Source organism: Camponotus vicinus, unplaced genomic scaffold, assembly GCF_025532165.1.
Source record: "Camponotus vicinus isolate PSW18456_S1 unplaced genomic scaffold, iyCamVici1.0 SCAF_5, whole genome shotgun sequence".
Lineage (NCBI taxonomy): Eukaryota > Metazoa > Arthropoda > Insecta > Hymenoptera > Formicidae > Camponotus > Camponotus vicinus.
Window position 1 is genome coordinate 20,568,747 of NW_028141977.1, and position 24,608 is coordinate 20,593,354.

A 24,608-nucleotide genomic window follows, 5' to 3' on the forward strand; every position below is an offset into this window, starting at 1 on the left:
GGCGAAAAATGGGTTCATTACGATAACCCCAAGCGCAGAAAATCATGGGGATATCCCGGCCATGCTTCCACGTCGACGGCCAAACCGAATATTCACGGCTCCAAGGTCATGCTCTGTATTTGGTGGGACCAGCTCGGCGTAGTGTATTATGAGCTGTTAAAACCGACTGAAACAATCACAGGCGATCGTTATCGAACGCAATTAATGCGTTTGAGCCGAGCATTGAAAGACAAACGGCCGCAATACAACGAGAGACACGATAAAGTGGTTTTGCAGCATGACAATGCTCGACCCCATGTTGCGAAAGTGGTCAAGACATACTTGGAAACGTTGAAATGGGAAGTCCTACCCCACCCGCCGTATTCTCCAGACGTTGCTCCCTCTGACTATCACTTGTTTCGATCAATGGCACACGGCCTGGCTGACCAGCACTTCCGGTCTTATGAAGAAGTAAGAAATTGGATCGATTCGTGGATCGCTTCAAAAGATAACCAGTTTTTTCAACGCGGGATTCGTACGCTGCCCGAAAGATGGGAGAAAGTAGTGGCCAGCGATGGACAATATTTTGAATCATAAATGTATAACCAGTTTTTTACAATAAAGCCTCGAATTAAAAAAAACGGCGGAAGCAAAGTTGTACACCAATATTATACAATTATCCAAGTATTTTCTAAGTTAGCTAAGAAATTAAATTTATGAAAAAAATAATGTGATAGAAAAAGCAAAGAAACTTTTGATAGCATACACATAATACATGTATATAAAAGTATAAATATTTTTATTACATTATTGTTATCATCTTGCAAGAGTAAATTTGTTTTCGTCCTGTTTGTTTTCACAAACTAATCAAAATATTGGAAAAGAGAAAGATACATGTAATAAAAAGAAAAGAGAAAGGGGAAAATTGAAGAGAAGATTTTGAAATGCGAAAGTGCAGGAAGAAGAAACAAATTAGGCAAATCTCTTATCCGTCTGCTTCTCCAAGGAAATTGCATTAGGTTACACTTTCTGCATTCAAAATAAAATAGGTCTAGAACCAAGAGTTGAAGAGAAAAATATAAAAAATGTTGGAGCTGCAACTAAAAAGAGGAGATCCATTTAAAAGTTTACAATCAGCTGAGAGACACTGCGCTCCAGGTTCAGCCGGATGCCGGTAGGGGTAAAAAGCAACACGTACACGTATGGAGCCCATCTGTCAGTAGGTCAGCGGTCTCGTTCGCGATGTTATGCGTGGTCGATGAACGTCATTCATTGTAATGCTAATTGTCAAACGATGTCTCACCACATGCAGCTCGTGCTACTCGGCGTGTTTCTGCTCCTGATCGCGCCTTTCGAGACCGACAGCTTCTCTTATGAGAACTTGCCCGCGGTAGCGATGGATTACAAGGTGCACATCGACGCCGGCAAGGAAGACTGCTATTCTCAATATGTGAACCCGGGAGCGACTTTCTACGTCAGTTTCCAGGTATATACTGACTGACCGGTCAGATACCCATCGTCGAAAATTGCGATCGATTGATCTGGCTGAAAAAACGAGATCGAGAGTAAAAACGCGACTTACTTGACTAACCATATGGTTGGCCACGAATGGGCCACGAAATGTTTCGCGTCTCGAGAAAGCGCTGTACGAAATGCTCGGCAGCACGTGTTCTCGTTTTGACAGTTTGTGCACGTCTCGTGAAATTCTATTTCCATCATCTGCCCTCGAACGCAATGATCCAGTGCCGTGACACGTGTTTGCTTGGTTTCAGGATGTATTGATTTTATCATACAATGCCTGGAAAGTCATAATTTTGGCTGTATCTGATAAATCGTTTTGTGAGAATCTCTTATAAAACTTAATAAGAATTGCGTTACAAGAAAATAATTGACAATTAGTATTTTACACTCATCAATTGTACTTCAAGCAGTTTGTATTGTAGGTCTTGCGCGGTGGGGATGGAAAAGCTGGTTTTGCAGTGAGAAATCCAGAAGGACACATAGTTTATCCTTATCAATGGCGTCCCAATGGGGATTATCAAGATCAATCGATAAATGGTGGTTACTATACTGTATGCATTGATAATCAGTTTTCAAGATTTGCTGCAAAACTAGTAAACTTATACATCACAGTAATTAGGTAAGAAAAAAAATATGTAAGATTAATTTTAAAGAATTACATTGTGCAAAATAATATATAATGCCATTTTATTTATTGATTTATCATCATTAACTATTACTAGGTATGATCAATGGCATCAATATACTCAGGAATTGGAAAAATTGAATCTTTCTGTCGAGAATTTTACGGTACATATATTATAAACATTTTTCTGCAATTAAAAATAATATATAAATTTGATTTACATATTTTATATGTTATATATACATTTTCTTCCTTTCAGAATGCAATTGTGCATGTAGAGAAAAACATTAATGAGATGCTGCAAACTCAACATTGGAGCAGAAGTAGAGAAGAAAGAGACTTAAATCTGCTATTGGATAATAATTCTTATGTGCAGATGTGGTCAATCGCGCAAGTAATCGTCATCACATTGACGACTATGATACAACTGTATTTTGTTAGGAAGCTATTCGATGTAAAACCATCTGGATATTCTAAAACACGCATTTAACATTAGTAAATTACAACAATTGTTAGCTCGATAAGAGCATTGTCCAATTTCTATTGTGATAGATGAAGACTATCGTACTGATTGATTAAGCTCACATATACAAAAATCTGTAGTCATAGATCTGTAAATCTATAGACAGAAAATTATAAACAGTGTAATTATACATATAAATGTTTCGAATTTAATGAGTATAACGCATATTTCATCAATCGATACATTTATATGTCATTTTGATGCTGTTATATATATTTATATGAGATTACTCTTGGAGATTACCTTGGAGAAATGACAGAGATATAAAAAGTTCATTACATACGAAAATTTATTAATGTGCAAAAAAATATAAGAAATTTCTTGTAAGATGGAGATATGTATTTGGACAAAAATTAACTTTTAACAAATGAGAACCTAAACTTTTAATTTTGAGAAACGTAACAAAGTATTTGTTGATGAGATTTTACAATTATGCATTTTTTCCATCAATTTATCACATACTACTTTCATTAATCTTAAATACATGTTATTTTTGATAATTTTTATAATAAATATTCCCTCTCTCTACATATTTTCCACTCAACATTATATTTTATATTCAACATATTTTCTTTCCTATTTTTTTTATATACTGATCCAAAGCACTGCTTATATCAAATAAGATTTCACACATTTTGCATTTATACAGAATCACATGTTCTATTTTATATCCATCTTCAATTGATTTTTATTCATTGCTTATTTTTAATTTCAGATATTCTCACATATGATCATATTAAAGACATTTAAGGAATATATGAGATTTATATATTTATATTGTATTTGTATAAAAAATAATAAACACACATATACATTTGTTATAATATCCTCTTCTTTTTTTTACGCCTATATATACAACATATGTAAAATACTATCATTTTTATGTCAATTTTTTATAATTTGAATATATTATGGTAAAAGATTTTTAAAAAATATTTCTCACACTTTGGCGACGAATAACATTACATTGGCACATGGTTATTGATTATGAAATACTGTCATAGCGTGATTACATAAATATAAACAGTCAATAATTTATAGACAATATCACAATGTCTCTGAGCGGTTCGCGCTCTCGTTTTCATTTCATCAATGAATCCCTTGGTTCTGTCTCGCTCTTCTTTGTTGTATCACACTGCTACTGAGTGCCAACAGACGGTGTCGTTGTTTCAGATTCCGCGCACGCACGTGTTCTGATGCGACTTCCTTCGTATAGTTCGCCGGGAACCAACCTTGTTCACCATCCAACAATTTTTCACCATGGTACCAACCATCTGCCATTTTCCTCAATACATTTATCACATCCCCTATAGAACATTACTTCTATTTAGGGTCACGAGATTTTGCTTATTATATACAAAACATTTTATTGGACATATACTAAAGAGTCAAAGTTTGCTAAAAATAATCAAAATAATCGATTTTGCTGTTTGATTTTGCGATTATACGAGCAATTTCACAACTATTTAATTCATATTTAATTCATATTTAATTCATATTTTTAATGTAAAAGTAGAAAAATAAAAAAAAGAACAATGAAATAAATGTTTACTAAAAAAAAATTATTGCTAAATTTAAAACTATTCCTTCTATTGATAACATCTTCATCGTATCTTTATCTCACATATATTTTACAATATTTTATCTAAAAAAATATTAAATAAATATACTATTTATGCAAAACGAATATGAAGTATACAATATATATAACCTGCTTGTAATGACAACTCGTCTGGTTGATTTGGTGAATACGGATACTTGGCCATCACTTGCGGACAATCCCAGGACTCATATAATGTTTCGCCAACTGAACCACGTTTAGGCGGCGAGACAGCTTCCAGCCATCGTTCTCTTTCGGTATTATTATCGCATGTTAAGACATACTCTATATGACGGCCGGAATGATTTTCCAGAAGAGTTAATATCATAGCATTCCGTCCAGCGAACGGCGATTCTTCAGAAGCTGACTCCAGAGCCAGAAGATTCCTTTTACATGCGTCTATGACGGTATAGCATTCATCATGAGCACTGCAAAGTATTTTATGTTATATAAAATTTGTCTTGTGTTTGAGATTTATTCAATAAAAAGAACGTATAAGATATTTATATCCTATTCTATTTTTATTTTTTATTTTTAATTATTATCTTTTCATAAGAAATTCTTCCTTAAAATTGTATATTATTTATAGTTTTTTTTTTCCTAAGGAATGCTTTTAATCGATAAATTAATGTGATTATGGTAAATGACGTTGTCTTACTTGGACTTCAATTTCGTGACTAGAAGATAATCAGTGAGTAATAAAAGGTAGAGTGGTGTCTTATTAAACTTCTTCCCGAATGTGAGCTTGTATTCGGTGTCAGTCTTCATCGACAACTGTACGACCGATCCGCTTCTAACTAACTGCTTGCCCCTTAGCGTAATCGGTTTAATTTTCGACGAATATTCCAGTTTTCTGCGATCAAATATATACATATGATTTATTTTACGTAATATATAAAAGACTATATATAAATTAATTAGTTATAGACAGTTTTACCTTGCTAAAGCTTCCATTTCGGTTTCTTGAATGGCAGCTCGAGCACCTTCGTTGCATTCGGCAACGACGTTGCTTAAGGTTGATAAAACTTTTTCCCAACACGCTCTATCCGAATTTCCAATCGATAATTTGGAAACAATAGCGTCAGCTAATAAGGGTAATCTATGCAAAATTATTTATGAAAAACAATGTAAATAATTTGATATTAACTTTCGGCAAACAACAATAATCAAACTTATATAATCGACTAAATGATCAAGTTTAGCAAAATTATTTGAATTTTTAAAATTAGTTGTATATAAAATAATTGATTGACACATACCTCGTAACACGTTGCATTGGTAGCATTAGAAAGGAATGTAGAGATAGATTTTGGCACGCTGGTCGCATTTCTATACGTTTGACAGCCTCCAAGAACTTTACGCCTTTCCGAGCTCTAAACGAAGGAACATAATATAATTACATCGTAAGCAATATATATCTATTAGTTAATAGCTTGATAAAAATTATACATAGTATATACATTTTATACAAATTTTCCCCCAAAATATACAAATATAAAGAGTAATTATATAATCATCTTACTTGAGTTCTTTTAGAGTCGTGTCTATGCTGACTTGATTCGAACAATAGGCCACATATACAGCCTGACATTTTTCAGCGTGTTTAAGTAAGACCTCCGATAAACCCGACAGCATCGGATCTTCCCTCCATATAGCTTCCAGTTCAGCTAAGAACGTTTGCGATGTCGATAGCACGCTCGACACCCCGCCAAACAACTTCTGTCTCTCGATCGGCGTCAGGACTTCGTTCATTAATGTATGATTACTGAGGAACTCGTTTTCTAGGACCCGAAGGGAATTTAAATACGATGCTTCGGAGGTCAAGATCTCGAATTTTGCCTCTTGAATCTTCTTTTCCTCCGTTGTTAATTTCTCTAATTTATTAAATTTTTTATAAGTATTTTTTCATATTTTACCTCAATATATTTTTATATGGTGGAGTTTTAACTTACGCAAAAGGCCACTGTGTATTACTTGTGGAGTATGACACCAGAGCGTTCTTTGTCCTGATCTAGCAAGATTCGCTGCGACTGGTTCTGTCTTCCACATGGTCGTGTCTTCTACCTACGGATGAAAAATTATATATACAATAATAATGCATAAATAAAAGTATTTTTTCCTAATTCCTTAAATCTATAAGTCGTAAAATAAAATATGATATATTTATGAAGTAATTTTAAGTAGTACTACATTTAAAAGATTTAAGATAAAATTAAAAATATTATAGATATTATTAACAAGTTGTATAAAATTAAAAAAGTAGTTAAACGTTAGAAAAAAGAAATTAAAGCTTTTATTATTTTCAGAAGAATTGCAACTCATGAAGAAAAAGAGATTTGTTAGAAAAAGAATTTCTATATATTATATAATATATATTAAATTAAATGTACATACACACATACACATACACAAATAATATATTTAGAGATGTTTTATCTATTTCAAATGTAATAAATATCCAAAAATTACCTCTTCATAGCCCTCGGAGTCCGATTCGAAAGCAACACGAGCCACTGCAGCCGCGTAAAACTGATAGAGAGGTTCCTGATCGGCGAGCACACTATAATGATCTGAAACAGGAGTAATAAAATTTTGTCAATACTGGCTGATTCTCATGCGCAAAAACAAGCGACAAATAAATCGAGTATACGTGAATCGGCGCGCGTACATTAATTAAGAACAAGTATCATTAGTCTGGTGAAAGTGTACGCTTTTTATGCGTCGATGTACGAACATCATTCTTAAGTATGGGAATATTCTGAAAAATGCGGTAAAAACCTGATGTATATTTAACCCATGAGAACCTCTGAATTTAGTCTTTACTTGGTAAAATCGGGTCGCTCTCGAAGATGCACTCATCAAATTCATTTTCTCTCGCAATAATATTCGCAATTTTTAATTTGTTACTATTTAAAAATATTATGCGTTAAATCATTTTATACTTATTGTTATTACTGCCAGAATCTCCTCCAACTAATGTTCACATGATTGTGTATTTTTGCTTTCGAGATATTTAATTATTTATTTTAGTATTAATTATAATATATTAATTATAGTATATTTGTCATTTTGCAGAATTCAATGTCATTATCATTACGTTTCGTTATAAAAATTATAAGAGAGAAAAAAATAAACGACAGCTTGAGAAAATGACTCTTACCGATGTCACTTGGAGTCTTTGAGGAATGGTCGCTGCCGCTTCCCATATACTGACTGTTGGTGTAAATAGCCTCCTTGACAGTTCCATTGTTGTTATTGCGAGCATCGTAAACGTTGTCATTTTTATTATTCTCGTCTAGATAGAAAGTCGACGGGCTAGTGATGCTCTTTCGGAAATGCCTCAAACGAAAGTTGAAGTATTTTCCAGTATCGTGATGCTCGTTGCCGGATTCCTTGTCATCAAAGCCGGACTCGTCTATGGACGTTCGCCGCCTTATCCTGCCAAGGCTGCCTTTCGTGATGCTCCAGGTCCTGCGCAACATCTTTATTCGCTTGCCCAAGGTCTGTGTTAAACTGGCCTCCCTTGGCGGTGGTGGAGTCGGTCTCGTAGGACATTCCAGATAAGTGTTGATTACGCAATCGTTGGACACATCGTGACGCGATTGTCGCGTATCGCTCGTTTCCGCTTCCGAATCACTGCTAAAATCATCCGGCTGGCAGGAATACAGGCTCTCGTACGTGCTGTCATCGGAAACGCTGTCTGATAAACAGAAAATCCAATCAGAGAAATTGATAAATTATCAAGTTACGTAAAGATAATTGAGTTACGTCAGGAATTAGCACAAATTCTTTTTTTACTTTTAGACGCAAAATTTTTTATACAATCGAGGAGAAACAATCTTTCCCCAGAATAAGATGCCTACTCAAATCTTGTAACAAATTTCCTTGAAAATTAACTGATTTTTCATATTGTTTATTATATATTTTTATATATTTTTCGTATTGTTTCATATTGTTGGATATTGTTGTTTAAAATTCCAGATAAGAAAAGAATATTTTAAAGATTTTTTCATACAACTTTCTAAAATAAACTTTTTATTATATGCATTTTCTAATCCTTTTCACTTTTATGAAGGAAAACACTATTTAAATTTCAAGTGTTAGCTTTACAAACTGAAAAAACTGAATATAACTTTCGTAAAATAATCATTTTTCACTTACATAACATTTTCATTTCTTTATCATTAAAATTTATAATAAAAAGAATATACACTGTATATTCAATATTTTATTAAGATATATAAACAAAAAGATAGATATATATTTATTATATATATCTATCTTTTATATTTAATAAATATATTTAATATTTAAATATTATATTTAATGATTTATAACTTGGACTATTGGCAAATTGCTGATTATAATATAAAAATTATTAAAAAGAAATTTTAAAATTCTTGGAGTCCCACAAAGTCCCACGAAAATTCCTCAATTTCTCCAGGTACGAAAGAAATCCCTGAGAGAAAGAAATCCTTTTCATGTTTTTCTAAGAAGTAGACAATATATATTTTAAAATTATAGCTATATCCATCGATGTATGAATTTATACATCTCGAATTTAAAATGACACATTCACGGATAAAGGGAACATAATATTATACAGAGAGTATTCTCTCGAGTTCCATAATTTGGAGATACATCGCAATCGATAAATATCAATTAAGATTCCATAATAAATAATTTTTCCGAATGAAATCGAAAATCGTATTTCCACGAGTGCTCTAAAATACCACACGCGGACCTTCGTGCACGTAACACGACGTTTCCTGGACGTCCATGTCTTCGTCGAAATTGACGACGCGCAGCTGCACCAAGCCCTGGGTCCGCTGCGGCTGGAGATGGTCGTTTCGGCTCGCTGATCTCCATCCTCCGGTGATCTCGTCCGGCTCGCCGATGAGAAGTATCGAGCCGCCGCCCAGACTGACGGCCACTTGAAATCATCCGGTTCAGGGTCAGATCCGAGCGGGATTCAGAAAAGTGCACACATGCCCACGCGCGCGTTGGACGCTGGACCAGGAGGCAGGAGGGGGAGAGACAGGTACAAGCGAGGTGAGTCTCGAATATGGCCATGGATGGCGAAATCTCCGCGCGATTCCGGATTCTTTCTCTCTCTCTCTCTCTTTCTTTTTTTCGTCGGAATTTCCATCCGCGACGACTTTCGCGACTGTCACATCGCGTTAATGTCAGTGGTGGACGGTTTTATATAACTGTCACGCGACAATCGTCGTCAAACGCAGCTCTCTCGCAGCTGCACAAAATATTATTCAACGCGAGATTCGGAGATCATAGATAAATTGACATTCTCGCGTCATGAATGACGACGAATTGAATGTGAATTCGAGCTGGTTTTTCCGACAGGAGAAGGAGAGTATGTTACGAGAGCATTTTTGTCGGATTCTTTTCGATTCTCATTACCGAGGAAAGTAGAAACTCTCTCGAGCCGCTTCCCCAAGATCTACGTAACTTGTATCAATTCGACCTGGTAAAATAAAAGAATACTTGATGCGAATCTTGATGTGAATTAAAAAGAAACTCGTGTACTCGAATTTTTAAAGAAATTAAAGACCCACGATCGGAAAGTAGCACAAAGATAAAATTAAAAAACGTACAATCTTCATCATATTCATGAAGGAATGCAACAAAACTGTCATAAGCGTAAGCATAACGGAGTTAATGACATGCTAATTATTCAAATCCGGGAGTGATCTCGCAAAATCAACGCAGAGCAATTAGCGGATGTTCGACTCGTCGACGAGCGAAGGATATTCGCGAGGGAGATTCTGTGGCTACCATTGTTCTCCAGACCCGTTCCCCTGAAATTTGACGTTCGGCGCGCGCGGGCAAGCGTGACGCGGCGGGCCCTCTTCGTCTTCTTACCTTGGGTATTAGGTCGTCGGGTCTTCAGCGTCTCTCTCATTGCCACATCTCGTCGATGCGCATGCAAGATTGCGAGACGCGAGGACTCGGCGTCGCGACACACTCTCGGCGTACGCGATGAAACACGCGGGAAGCTTGTTCTTAGAGAAGAGCAATCTAGCCGAGAGCTAGCGAGAGATCGCGAGGCAGAAACACACCATACGATACAACCCGCGGCTCGGCCGTGACTGACAATGAGAGCGCGCAATTGGCGCTTTCACCTCGCGCGCTGATTTCTTAAGGGATCCTCACACGATCTTTTTAAGGTGGCTTCCACACGATGGAGGCGTAAACACCAGAGTACGCGTCGACGATTTAAATCTCCGAATTTTTAGTTTTGGGAAATTTTGAAGAAGCGTCACTTTTCGTTAAATTTGTCCTAGAGACTATTTTTTTATTGCAACACATGGTATTTAAATTGTTCAATATTTTCTTTCGGTATTTTCTCAAGTATTGCACGTATAATCGATAGATATACATGTGACTCAAAAACATAAGAAAACTGCGATTGTTTGTCGAAAATAAAATTTAAGTCGAGTACAATGTTTGTGATGTAGATGATGTGTTTATTATCAAGAAAAATATTCTTTTTATGTTATCTTTGGTGCTATAGATATCTTAGCAGAACGAAATTATCTTTATAATTCTATTGTCATATATACAGGGTGACCCATTTTAACTTAGGCAGCCAAATAACTCGAAAAATAAGCAAGATAGAGAAAAATGTTTTAGACAAAAGTTGTATGGTTTCGAGGGGGCCATAAGATGGTATCATTGGTTTGACCTTGAAGAGTCATTTGAAGGTCACGTGAAGGTCACTTCAATTTTTTTAAATGGAATACCCTATATATTTTTGTACATTCTTGTAGCTTATTTCGAGAGCTTTCCAAAACACTATAATTAAGTACCTTTCCGTTAAGTACTTTTTGAGTTATGATGCTTGAAATAATTTCTTAATTTTACATAAACCGTAAAATATCTTGTAAAATATTCATTTTTCGATTATCTTACCTTAATACTTTTATGTACAAAATAATGAGAGGAATCAATTGGTGTAAAGAAAACACATAGTTGTTTTTAAGAAAAAATATGGAATTGTTAATTGCAAATTACATATTTTTTCTTCGAAACAACTATGTGTTTTCTTTACACCAATTGATTCCTCTCATTATTTTGTACATAAAACTATTAAGGTAAGGTAATCGAAAAATGAATATTTTACAAGATATTTTACGGTTTATGTAAAATTAAGAAATTATTTCAAGCCTCATAACTCAAAAAGTACTTAACGAAAATGTACTTAATTATAGTGTTTTGGAAAGCTCTCGAGATGAGCTACAAGAATGTACAAAAATATATAGGATGTTCCATTTAAAAAAATTGAAGTGACCTTCACGTGACCTTCAAATGACTCTTCAAGGTCAAACCAATGATACCATCTTATGGCCCCCTCGAAACCATACAACTTTTGTCTAAAACATTTTTCTCTATCTTGCTTATTTTTCGAGTTATTTGGCTGCCTAAGTTAAAATGGGTCACCCTGTATTTGAATCGAATAAAAATCGAGGGAAAAATTTTTAGAAATATTTTTTAGGAACATGATACTCTTCTTAAATCTCCAATTGTCTGCAATTCAACAATTACTAGGACTTGATGCAGAAATCGTTTTGCAAAAATCACAGTTTGTAAAAAACAAAATGTGTTTATACAAATTTTCTTCACTTTTATCGATTATATGAAGAATAATATAAGATTAATCATCTAAGAAGCAAATGTATTAAATATTTTCTTTCATTCTACAGTTAATGGCTATTGAAGGCAATTGAAAGATTTTCATTATCATGTGCATCGAGCGTGTAGTGAGCTTGTATTCAAGTCGATCGTTGATACATATTCGAGGCGAATGACCGTGCAAAACGCTTTTCCATAAAACGGGACATTCGATGCAGAAACCGTTTTCTCAGTTTCTTGCTACGGTGCTAAGCATGAATCACAATAATACTTGTTATATTTATTATTATCATTAGCTTATTTCGATATTATATTTAAATGAATGAATCGAATGATCTTGACATAAATTTCGATTTTATGGCAAACTTCCAACTCAATCGTATCAGTCGTATCTTGCACATGTTGAGCCGGTTTTCAATTCCCGCGTATTCTTTATTCAACAATGTACCTCGCACATGTGGCATTTATCTCTCGCGAATAGAGTATAATTGCGTATTTTGCTTAGCTTAGTATTAGAATGGACTGCAACATTCTTGTCTATCGAATGGTGGATCCATGTGTGGTAGTTGCATGTGCGGATGAAAAAGAAAAAAGGCACACATATGTGTACGCATTACGTGATCGGCTGTCGCAGGAAAACGCATGTGCAAACAAGTAACTTTTACCTGGATACTATGTGATCATCCTTACTGATAGCACGGTACAATGCGTCGTACGAGTCGCGAAATTAGACGTCGTTGTCGTTTGACGCGGCATTTTTATTCCAAGGATTCAAGTAAATCGAATCTTCGATATATAATATCAATTTTTAGTATAATTTTAGTATGTTAATTGGGATATGGATATTGAGTATGTCGATAATTATTTTTTTAATCCAGAAATAATTATTCATACGAATTATATCATATAAATATATATAAGTTCGACGATAAATAAAAATATACTAAATAATTTATAGAAATTGCAATAAAATTATTCTCTTTTTTAAAAAATGTTATTAATATTATTCTTTTCTTAAATAATTGATTAAATATTATGATAGATTGATTGATAATATTATTTTCTTAAAAAAAAGCTGAAAATAATTATATTTGATATTGGCAAATAATTATTTTGTATAAAATAAATGAATTAAAAAGAATTGAAAATTATTGATAAGTATTAATTCTGTGTGAAATTTAATTCTTAAGTTTCAAAATAAAAAATCTCTCGAAAGCATCCATCTTTAATTAAAATAGACATAGGAAAAAATATAATATAATACTATTTCTCTAATTTTTATAAAAACTCTTCCCGATAATTTTAGCTTTCGTAAGATAATTGAAACTTGTAAATTATAAAAATTATTGTCGACGGACTCATTCTCACGTCTTAAATGCGCGTACGCGATTGCATTGACATTCCGATCACGTGGCGATGTGCAGCGGAACTCGGAATTAATGGAGAATAGACTTTGTCGCGGCACCTCGACCTCGCGCGGCCTTGTCTTTCAATTATATTATAAAGGCGATACCGTGCTATGTACGTCGAGTCAATTACACCCGCCCACTGTCCTTCGGGTATGATGTTGCGAACAGACACGATTGCGGATTCAGTAATCCGTACAGCTTGCTTACTTCGCAAAACCGCAGACTCGCGGCCGTGACACTCTTGAAATGCTGCACGTATGTAAGTACACTCTTAAAATAAACGACTGGGGTAATAATCGTTCGGAATGAAATCAGTTCTGGCATATTAATTCCCGGACGGTGCCAATTCGCAGGCGATGGGAATCCCGAAGACGTGACAGCCGTTTCGATCAACGTCTCGCGTTATTGGAAAATCAGTATCGTCATCGAGACTTTCTCGGATATAATTATGGATCTGCCGTGTTTCTCAGAAAGTGAAATTCTCATGTTCGATCTACACTCATCAATTTGTAATATGCCACGTGTATATTCTCGATATGGGATCTTGAAAAGAGGATTGTTACACTATTTTACTTTCGAATAGAGAGATGATTATGTTTGTCACTTATACATGTATTCTCATATTTTTAGGATACACAATAGGATTTTTTAAAATTTATAGCGCTATCCATCTTTCTAATTTATTAATAGACTTCTTATATTTATTAATTAAGTATTATTATTAAAATTCCAATAATTAAGAATTTAAAAATTCTGAGGTATTAATAGTTTCATGGTAAGCAATCCATGAATATATACATATACTTCTGGACAGAATTAACGTATAATTTTTTTCACTTTTTCTTTAAAAGCTGATATTTAAATTTTAACGAAAAATTTTAAAGAAAAAGTGAAAAAAAAATTATGCGTTAATTTTGTCCAGGAGTATATTAGTAATTTTTGCATAATCATCTTGATAATAGAGCGCCTTATCTTTTATTTGAATGTTTACGGATATAATGCTTTTTTTGCTGTTAACGAAATACGTGTTACGGTCGAATGGCAAAATGCTTGTGCAAATCCTGTCACGTGCGACGTGTTGCTTACGCAGACTACATCATTGAGCGATGTCGAAAGTACTGTCGAAACAGTTAGAGCCACTCAACGGTGGAAAGTCATTGGATAATTTCGTGACGAATCTGTGCGTAATCTGTACACTTATAGATATCGATATTGATGATATAGCTATATCACTATAGCTATCTCTAATATTCTTTCATCTCACGATAGCACGGTTATTTTTGTCATCTAACATCAGACTGCCAGCAGACAGCATGTTCTTAGAAAAAATTATAAATAGATAATGATCGAGGAATCGTATATACATAGTTTAAAATTCCAAAAAGTACACAATTTTTTACATATTAGACACACAATTTTACATATGTTATTAAAATGCAAGAATTATTAACTTATTATTAATAAAGTATTTTTATGGAAAAGTTAAATTATGCCACGTATCGAGATTTTTGTGGCAAGCTTTCATTTACGTATAAGTGCGCGCGTGTATTGCGTAAGCGGAAAGCACATTGTGGTGATTTTGTGGAACCAGTCTCACGCGAAAATTTTACACCGACGCAAGTCACGTACATATATATGCGAACGTACACGCGATATTTGTGAAATGCCGGTGATTATAGCGGGAATCCTTCAAGGAGGGACATTCAAGTATATTCTTAGCGACATTACGTTACCTGCACACACGCAACATATGGCGAGCGTTACCTAATAGTAAAATTTCCTCTTAGGTAGTACTCACCGTCAACTGCGGTATCGAGAGTCGTCCTCGTTGGCACGGTAGCTTTGATATTTCTGCGAGATCTCCTGGATCGCTGTCTCCTGACATTTCGCGACCATCGCTGAGCGAGTTTCTTCTTGCTCCATACACTTTGCCCCTCGGTACCCTTTCCGCTACAAATAATTTTATAAATTTATTATAATAAAATATAATTTCACGCATACCAATTTATAGAGATGTATGATTATATAAAATTTCTTTTATCAACAAAATATTTTCAATTTGTCTCATCTTCGCGTCAGCGCTATAATTATCTAAGGTATAATAGCATTGTATTGAGCGTGAATTAATGACTTGTTCATTCTCAAGCGGAATGCAGTGATAACGTAATGATGTGATATTAATACACTGACGTCGTTTTTAATCGCGTCGCGCTATATCTGACAATCAACGATGTCCGTATATGTTTTCGAAACACTTCATTGTATATATTAACCTTATGGGTCTAATAATAATGATTAATCATTCTTCCGACGAAGCGAAGACAATTAGCCACGCTGTTTTCGATTCTACTTCGTTATCGCTATAATGAAGTTGTAGAGAAAAATGTTTAGTTTTTAAACAAGTCTTATCTCTTTTTCGCGCGCGCGCGAACGAATGCCAATTCACGCTAACAATACTTGCGTATTACTTCTTGTTAGATAAAGTTTTTCAAAACATGCTCCATTTTTCATATTTACAATATAACGCAAATTTAAACACTTATGTGTTAACACTTTGCACTTGTCTTATTGAAACAGCGAATCTTTAAATCGAATATTGCAATTATTAGTATTTATTTTATCCTTTCTTGTTATTTCTTTAGGAATATTTGTTCTTTATCTTGAATCAAAAAGGTTAAAACGTATCTCGATATGTCTTTGTTTCCATTTTGAAGTTCGCAAACATAGCAAATTCTCTCATTATTATTCTTCCCATTTCCATGCTTACCATGGATCATTGGTTTGACAAGGACATCGCGAGGCACTCGAGACTTCTTCCAGGTCCTCCCACTCGGATTCTTTGCCGTTCAACGAGGTCAATCCTAAGACAGAGCCGGGTGTGGAGCCGGCGTAAAGGCTATTGACACGTTCCTCACCTGGCGGCAGGCCGACGTCGTCATACACACCCAGCTCGTCCCGCTCCTCCTCGCTCAGATGACTCTCACAGTCTACGCTGGAATATTCATTGTTCGTCGACGTGAAATACCGATCGTTCCCGGTTGTCGGAGCAAAACACTGCGGCACCTTTGCCGCGCGATCCTTGCACGTCGCTCGTAATTCCACGAGTGGCTTCCTACTCGATACTCCTTCCTCATCGACCTCCGGAATCAGATAATCGCTCTCGTCGATGACTGTTAAACCGTCCTGGTTGAAGCTAGGCGGCATCACATCGTCGTAAATCTCGTCGCAATCTTTAGCATCAGCGGCGCTGATTTCTTCCACCTCGAAGCGAGCCATCGGGGGACCCACGTCGTCGTAATCGGACACCTGATAAGAGATTTATTGCCTTACATTCTTTTGTAATTTAAAGAAGCAAATAATTGTCGCACCTGTCGCAGCGATCGACATCGTCAATTTTTGTTGCGAAACATAATACGTGTACGGTTATGATTTTCGAAGCGAAATTTGAGGAGAAACGAATTAAATTACGCATCATTCGTGATGCCGCATTTCCGTCTCTAATTTAGTATCATGCAACGCACGAATCGATTATTCGACATTCCATTTCACTTTTGCTGACGGTTGCCAATTTAATGCGCGAAATTGCATTTAGCAATCAGAATGCACGCGGTTACTTAAATCCGTGCATCAATTTGCGCAAATATTTCTTTTGCTTGAAAATCAATACGAGAATTAAGGAGATTAAATATAATGTCTTCTTTTTCGACAAAATTTGTTTTTAATCAACGATAAAATTTTTTAACTAACTTTTAGATTTATTTATATACGCATTTACTCGATTTTAAGTTTCATCGAATATGGCAATTTTGCATGATAAGTATAAATAATTTCCGTTAATTACTCTGTGTCTAACAAAATAAATATTCTTATTATTCTTTTTCAATGTAATTTTTAACCGGACTTTCCCAAGTTGAAACTATCATTTAGTTATCAAATAACATATTCATATCGCTTCGCTATCTGCACAAATTACATTAGCACGTAGATTCCATTCCATCGAGGTTCATGATAACGGAATCGTAGTGCATAATTCGTACCGCTTGAGCGACGAAGTTAGACGGTCCGACATCGTCGTATCCTTCGCTGTCGACGCCTTCATCGTTTTCCTTCAAGGCATGGCATAGCATAGCGGATGCGTCGCGCTTATCCGGAAAAGTCTTGGCGCAGTGATTGCTCCACAGAAAGCTACAGTTGGCCCGCGGCGGCTCCTGAGGAGAAGACTCGCAGACAGGTTCATACGTTTCACCTTCTGGCGAATCGGCCTGATTTTCAATCGTTGTTTTCACCATCTCCTGGCTGGGCTCCAAAACTTTCGCCGCCTGCAAGTCCCTTGAAAAGTCGCTCTTTATCTCGGCATAGTTGATTCGATCGCTCTTATCTGCAAGAGAATTTGTCTCGTTAAGACTTTATTTCAAACAAGATATCGCTGGATGCCGGAAATACATATTGTGTGGACAGAGAGATAGTACCTGCTCGTACCACTTATATGACTATTTTGAAAAAAAATATGCTATTTTTTAAGTAAATTTTATCGTTCTTTTATGTATTATGTGCGTATGTTTCCAAGAGAAAAAATACATAACATAATTTAATCGATATCACTTGATAAAAGATGCAATTAAAATAATATTTTTAAATTGAAATTATGATCAATTATAAGAAAATAATTATAAGAAATACAATAAATAATAAATTATAAGAAAATAAGTATTGTATACATATAAATAATTATTATATACATATAAAATTTTTTTGTTTTCCCACAAAATGACATTTTATCGCGAAAGCTTCTCTCTCTATAAAATATACGTATATATATAATAGATATTTTATGTAATACAAAATATATAAAGTGAAAACATATTATATAACTATCAAACGATATCTAGATTTAAAAAGTAGCTAGTACTCTTTGAAAACTAATAAAAACTAGGGCAATGCAATAAATTATTATAAAATAAGACATTCATGATAACTATTTTTAATTACTCTATAATGTTTCAATAATTTGAAGATTTTTAAAATAACTATATATTACAATTTTATTACTAAAAAATATTATTATATTTCTTGTTTATTCAACGCTTTTAATTACCCAACTCGATGTATATTCATTGTATAGATTCAAAGATACGCAAAGGTAAATCGCGCAAATCAGGCCGCACTTGTGCAAGACATTTGCATAAATTCTTTCAACATTATCAAGCTCGACAAAGAAATCCAACATCTCGTACCTGCGACACTTTCGACAGCCAATTGGTTTTCTTCGGATTGCTTGGAAATCACGTCGGGAGACATTCCTGTGACAACCTTGAGCCGTTCAGTGTTCTCGTTCTCGGACTTACGTCGCTCATCCTTTCCCATCAGTAGAGGCAAAGACGCGCATATCTGCTGATGAGTAATCACAACCTGTTCCAAGCTGGACCCGACGGTGTCATGAACCAGGCTGGGATTCGTGGCGGACGCCACATGGACGAAGTTCGTGGGCGACGAGATGATCATGCCCTTCAGTTCCTCCCTCCTGGTCCCGGCGCAGGTGCTTTGAGTCTTCGTCATTTGCAGCGAACTCAGCGAGCTGCTCAGAGTATACTTTTTCTTCGATTTCTTCTTTTTCTTCGGCTGCTTTACCAAATGCCGCGGTACATAGTACAGCACGTTTCTGGTAAAACGTCTCTTCTTTTTTTTGTGTCGCGACGACGCATTATCGTCCTCGTCACTCGTGGTTGATTCCGCGTCCTGCTTCAAATATTCCAAAGGATTTCCGTACATAATCTCTCTGGTCGTCAGATCATTTACAGACTGTGACTTTGCGACTATCTCAGAAGCAACTGGGATATTTTTCTCGATTTTGTAAATATGTGTTAGGGGCTCGAGAATTGTCTTATCTGATAATGCAGGATCGATTTTAGATGTCCCGTCAAATGTAGATACTTTGGAATCTATTATATCCATCTTTTCGTAATCGCTGGATGAATTGGAATCTTTTTCTTCGACATCGCATTCTTCTTTCTCGCCCTGACTTTCAGTGATCCTGACGTACACGTGAGAATTCTTTCGTTCAATCTGCGGATATTTTAAATCATCGTTATTGTCGCTTCGATAGTCTTGAATGCAAGATTCTCTTTTTGCAACTGGATTTATAGAGGGTAAACTTTCTATGGTCGTCTCAGCTTCTGTCGCATTTGTTCGCGTCTGAATTTCCTCTTTGGGAATATTCTCGATATTGCATTTGGTACCGGAATCTGATATTCTGGTGGTACAAGATGTCGACTGGTTCTCCGACTTCAAAGAGAAGGCCTCGTACTTGGAGTAACTTTTCCATTGATGACTCGCCCCGGATTTCACCTAACAACGAAACGGGTGTAATTAAATGACTAATTGAATCGGTCGCCGCAGATGTTATAAGAGAGAAAGTTTTTTACGAGTAGAGAAAAATTCTCGCAACAGTCTAGTATTTTTCATTCTTTTGTTTGACAATCATGCTACTATGTAGCTTTAAATATGTATGTTGTAATATACAATGCTTATCTATAAAATAGAGATAGCTTTCTGATTGACTCTTTTTAAACAATGGCCAATTATATTGCAAATGAATATTCGTGTAAATCATATTATTATGGGAATATCGTTTGTATGGAGAAAGAGAGAGAGAGAAAGAGATTTAGAAATCATAGAACACGCTGAAAATTCATTCTTAAAATGCAAATTCTTTTTTACTAATTAATGTAAAACCATTGTATTCTATAAAAAAGAAACATACATAATTTTGATTGGTAGTTTGATTAAAGTCAGCAAAACATTTTTTCCCGTAGAAACGTGTATCTAGGAAATGGGAATGGGAAACATAATAAAAGGTACTGTAAAATTTATAAAGACTGAAAAATAATGAAAACAAACCAATGTAATATTTTTATAAGGCACGATTATTGGTCGTGACTAAGGTAGAATTTCGCAATTTTATGGAAGCCGACACATGTATCGACTATAAGTCGGTCGTTTTACCCCGTCACTCGCATTCTTGATCCGATGGAATGTCAATGATACGAGGAAATCGTAGTTGTCCCGCAATAAAGCAGTATCGTGCAATAAAAGGCGCTTGATATCGCTTCGGAAAAGTTTCACCCGTTAAATTTTTGGCAATCTGTGCTTCTTGATATAACGGTATCTTGATAATACACATGATAAACATCGAGTGCTACTCCGTTAACTCTTGGCGATTCTTATCCAATGGTAAGCTAGAGATACTAACGAGCCACTCCTCCGACTATTAGCATCCTTTTGCTCGCATATCCGTATCCCGACTTACGCACGTAAGAGACATCTTACTCGTCTCTCGCAGGGAGTCACGTAAACTTTTATTTTTAATATACATCCGGTTTATATACGAAAATAACTGGAGTCTCTGCCTTATCTTCAACAATTTTGATAGACTCACTTTTTGTTCGAATGAGATTCTATTGTGCAAATTGTATAAATAACAATAATTCTTGTCTAATTTTTTTATATCTTCTTAATAATTACTAAAAAAATCTCTAAAATGAAATTGATTATAGAGATTTAAAGAACTGTTGCGTCTAAAATTACTTCTTGAAACAAAAAGTAAATGTTTATATTAAATTTCATAGAATATGTGATATTTGTAAATATATTCTAAATATATTTACATATCACACATTCTATGAAAAAAGAAATTTGACAATCTAATTATTCTTAAATATTAATATATAATTCTTCTTAAAAAAAAATATTAATATAATATAATAAATCTTAGAAAAATTTGAAATTTATGGGATAATGTAATTCCAACTCACAATAATTAATTATAATATATTTACAATAATATAATGGATGGAATTAAACTATCCCGTAAATTTCAAATTTTTTTAAGATACAGAATTAGATTCAAATTAGAGTCAAGTTTCTTTTGTGAATAAGATCTATGTTCATCCATATTTCAAGATACATATTGCAAAAATTAAACATGTGGTATTTTCGACGTACCTCATAAGTTGATCGTTTGGGCAAAGTCTTTCCATTGACGAGTCGCTTTTCTTTGTCTAAATTTTCCGTCTTGTCCGCAACATTATCACTCTCCACGGGAAGCAACTGTAGAGGCAATCTCGTTCGCTTCAGAGCTAAGCTGTCGAGTGTGGCGTAAACGACTTTGTCGGGGATCAAGGCATTCTTGCCAGTCCCGTGCAGGAAGCTCCGATTGGCCGTAGGCGAAGGGCTCATGTCGAAGGGCTCCTTTTTTATGGTCCAATCATCTATGATTCACTCAAGTCGCGAGCATTTCACATATTATTATTTTATGTTTTTGTTTATTGTCTTTGTGTTTAAAATCTGTAATTTTCAAGAAAAATTTTACAATATCATGCTATTTTTCACGTTTTTATTCTATATGATATTCTTATTATTACATTATTCGTTTTTCCCATATCCACAATTTTAATATAAAAAGATTATCTTTTTATAAGAATTGTCACTTTATTAAAAATTATATATCTCCTACAACGTTTCTTCCTTATTTTGCACATGTTCTTGATCGATTAGACGTAAAGTCTCTAAATCGAACGTAGGGGCTTTATATTATTACATTCATAATAAATATCACCAATTTGTGTACGTTCAATTTGAAGCACAATTTGATAAAAATGCTAAAATCATCGTCGATCGTAACCTGATATGAAGAAGATTGATAGAACCACAATTTCAAACGTTTTCCACGAAAACGCCGATAAGAGGTTTTAATGTCCTTATCACGAATACTGGGCGTGCATATGAGCGTCAATTGCAATGTATTGGGAATTATATTAATTTGTTACGTAATTACAATGGATATATATGGATTATTATTTAATTATGCGATGAATGTGTACTTTATATATATTATAATATGACTTTTCGTAAAAATAGAATATGTCAAATATATTTACATTTTCGCATAATCTGTCTAATTATTTATTTTCCTGAGATATGAAATTACGAATCAAATGGACGAACAATCGCAGATAAGCCTATCGCAGTTTCCGTTGCTGTGTCATAAATGCCATGTAATAAAAAGAAAACAAGAAAATAAGAAGTAAAAATTGTGCTATTTGTCTTTGTTATTTTGAGATTTAATAGTCGATATAACTATCCTTATTTTGAACATTATTATTAGCTTTTCATTATAATTGCCTGGTAAAAAGCCGTTGATTTTTATCGATCCATTAAATAAATTTAGGTTAAATGTAAAATTTTCTCTCAATAATAAATTAATTTCTGCTTTTTCGATTTAATTTCTCGGCGAATTAAATATATTAATTACCTTTAATTGATCGAACATACTTTGTACTGTCACAATAGTTTAGTTTAGAATTGTTAAATTTATTTACTTTAGCTTGTGTGTGATTAGTCGTGAAATCAATTTCTGTTTTTATCGATTAAGTAGGTTAATTAAAACGTAACCTAATCTAATTATGATAATATAATAAGATTCCAATAAACACAAATATATAATATATAATAATAATATTTCTTTTAAATTTTGTAATTATTACATATTTTGTATATGATTCAAAAATTTTATAATAATTGTCAATTATTCGCATATATCATGATAAATAAATAAATACAAAAGTTACTAACAATTACATTGATACCAGTTGATAATTTTTAAATATGAAATTATGTCAGAGAGATTAATGTAAATTCATATCCATTAAAAACTTTGCAGGTATTATCTCAAAAAATTAAACGATATACATCAAATACCTTCAAATATAAGATATTTTTATACATAAGAAATTGTTACATTTCTCATGTAATCATAGATATAAAATACCTACTCGATTCTGCCTCAAAATCACGAAGCGTTAATATCGCAGTCGCGAAGTCGAGCTCGTCGACGAAACATAACGTACGAAGCTGTCAGATACACATATAGCAAAGACGGATTACAGCCTTGTTGTTTTTCAACTCGTCGGTCACGTAACGTCGCGCAAAGCTTCTAGCTTCGCGAAAAGATCGACCCGTTCCGCTTGATCTCCCGCTCGAGACTCCCTTGACACTTTGGCGAGATCGCCTCGTGGGCGCGACCGAAGTAAAGGCTCGTAAGTGCGTATTCGTATCCCGCGCACTCCGGTGGCATCGCACGTGCGACGACGCTCGCGACGACGACGACGACGACGGCAGAGTGCGAAACGCACGATCACGCGGCGCGAAGCGCACTGACAGACTGACACTGACGCAACGCGATGCCGCTAATGATCGATCACCGGCGATGATCGAGCGATCGCGCGGCGCGCGCGAGCGGCGACAAATCACGCTCGCGCCGGATTTTCGGAGCGCTTCGCTGCGCATTCGCGCACGCAGACGACGCAACTCGCGTAGCGCAGCCGACTCCGAAGATCGTCGGCATCGCTCGGCAATCCTCGGCGAGACTCGCCTCCCAGGGCCGTAGCGCGAATTATCAATTTATTACATTTTTTTAATAGATTTATCCTTACAGTGATTTATTAATTATGTTGCTTTTCAAGTTAATTGCAAAGTTTTGAGAAGAAAGGATTAATGTAATCTAAGTATGATACAATAGTGAGTAGAAATTAAGAAAAAGTACCAAGATTTTCTTTCCATTATTTTTCTTTGAAATATACGTTGCTTTAATAATAATATTATTTTAATAATGTTAGATTTAGATAATATTAATATTAATAATATTAATAATATTATTATTAAGATTTTAATAATATTACATTTATTAATATTATTATTAAATAGCATTGTATAATATTATTGTTAATAGTATCATTATGATCGCAAAATATAATCGCATATTATACCAGACGAATATATTAAAATTCTAATTATATTTATGCTTCAAAATGTAGTTTGTGTTACAACTTTTTTGTTTTTATTCGATTATCTTTCTGTATTATTAATGATAACGATTTGTGGTCAAGAGTGTTTTCTATAAAATATTTACATGTCAAAGAATGTTTATGAAAATTATGCGCGCTATTTTTACTGATAGCAATTGAGTTTTTTATTTTCTTGTTCAATTCATGTATAAAACACATTTATATATGCATGTTTTCTACTGTTTAAGTAATACTTTACTACTAGAGAGAAAAAATCAATGTACTTAATTAGATAAGATAAGTCGAATTTTTTTTCTATTTGAAAACTGAAACTATTTTAATCTATCACCTTTACGCACACTTTTGTTGGTATCGATTAATAATTCTCGATAAAAATATCAATAAAATCCCTTATATTGCCATTTATACAGATTTATGTTTGAAATTTTTAGCTTTTATT

The 24,608-nt window shown here is 34.4% G+C and overlaps 2 protein-coding genes across 5 annotated transcripts; one reads left to right on the forward strand and one right to left on the reverse strand.

Annotated features, from left to right (window-relative positions):
- The first annotated feature begins 960 nt into the window (after positions 1-960).
- Positions 961-3,429, forward strand: LOC145971388 (transmembrane emp24 domain-containing protein 1). The gene is made up of 4 exons (XM_083098993.1): positions 961-1,465; positions 1,923-2,119; positions 2,223-2,289; positions 2,385-3,429. The coding sequence occupies exons 1-4, from the start codon at positions 1,148-1,150 to the stop codon at positions 2,613-2,615; spliced, it is 813 nt and encodes a 270-aa protein (XP_082955119.1). The 5' UTR covers positions 961-1,147; the 3' UTR covers positions 2,616-3,429.
- Exn (Ephexin) lies at positions 3,407-23,636 on the reverse strand. 4 transcript variants are annotated; one of them, XM_083098971.1, is made up of 17 exons: positions 22,244-22,368; positions 21,988-22,075; positions 21,728-21,871; positions 21,309-21,650; positions 18,542-19,652; positions 17,345-17,685; positions 16,075-16,613; positions 15,106-15,257; positions 7,409-7,948; positions 6,718-6,818; positions 6,201-6,312; positions 5,771-6,122; positions 5,508-5,621; positions 5,186-5,347; positions 4,907-5,101; positions 4,360-4,676; positions 3,407-3,955 (listed from the first exon to the last, which is right to left on the reverse strand). In XM_083098971.1, the coding sequence occupies exons 4-17, from the start codon at positions 21,540-21,542 to the stop codon at positions 3,738-3,740; spliced, it is 4,488 nt and encodes a 1,495-aa protein (XP_082955097.1). In that variant the 5' UTR covers positions 21,543-21,650; positions 21,728-21,871; positions 21,988-22,075; positions 22,244-22,368; the 3' UTR covers positions 3,407-3,737. The 4 variants fall into 4 exon arrangements, with proteins under 4 accessions (XP_082955097.1, XP_082955096.1, XP_082955098.1 ...); XM_083098970.1 differs by lacking the exons at positions 21,728-21,871; positions 21,988-22,075; positions 22,244-22,368 and adding an exon at positions 23,138-23,636; XM_083098972.1 differs by lacking the exons at positions 21,728-21,871; positions 21,988-22,075.
- Positions 23,637-24,608: the final 972 nt, after the last annotated feature.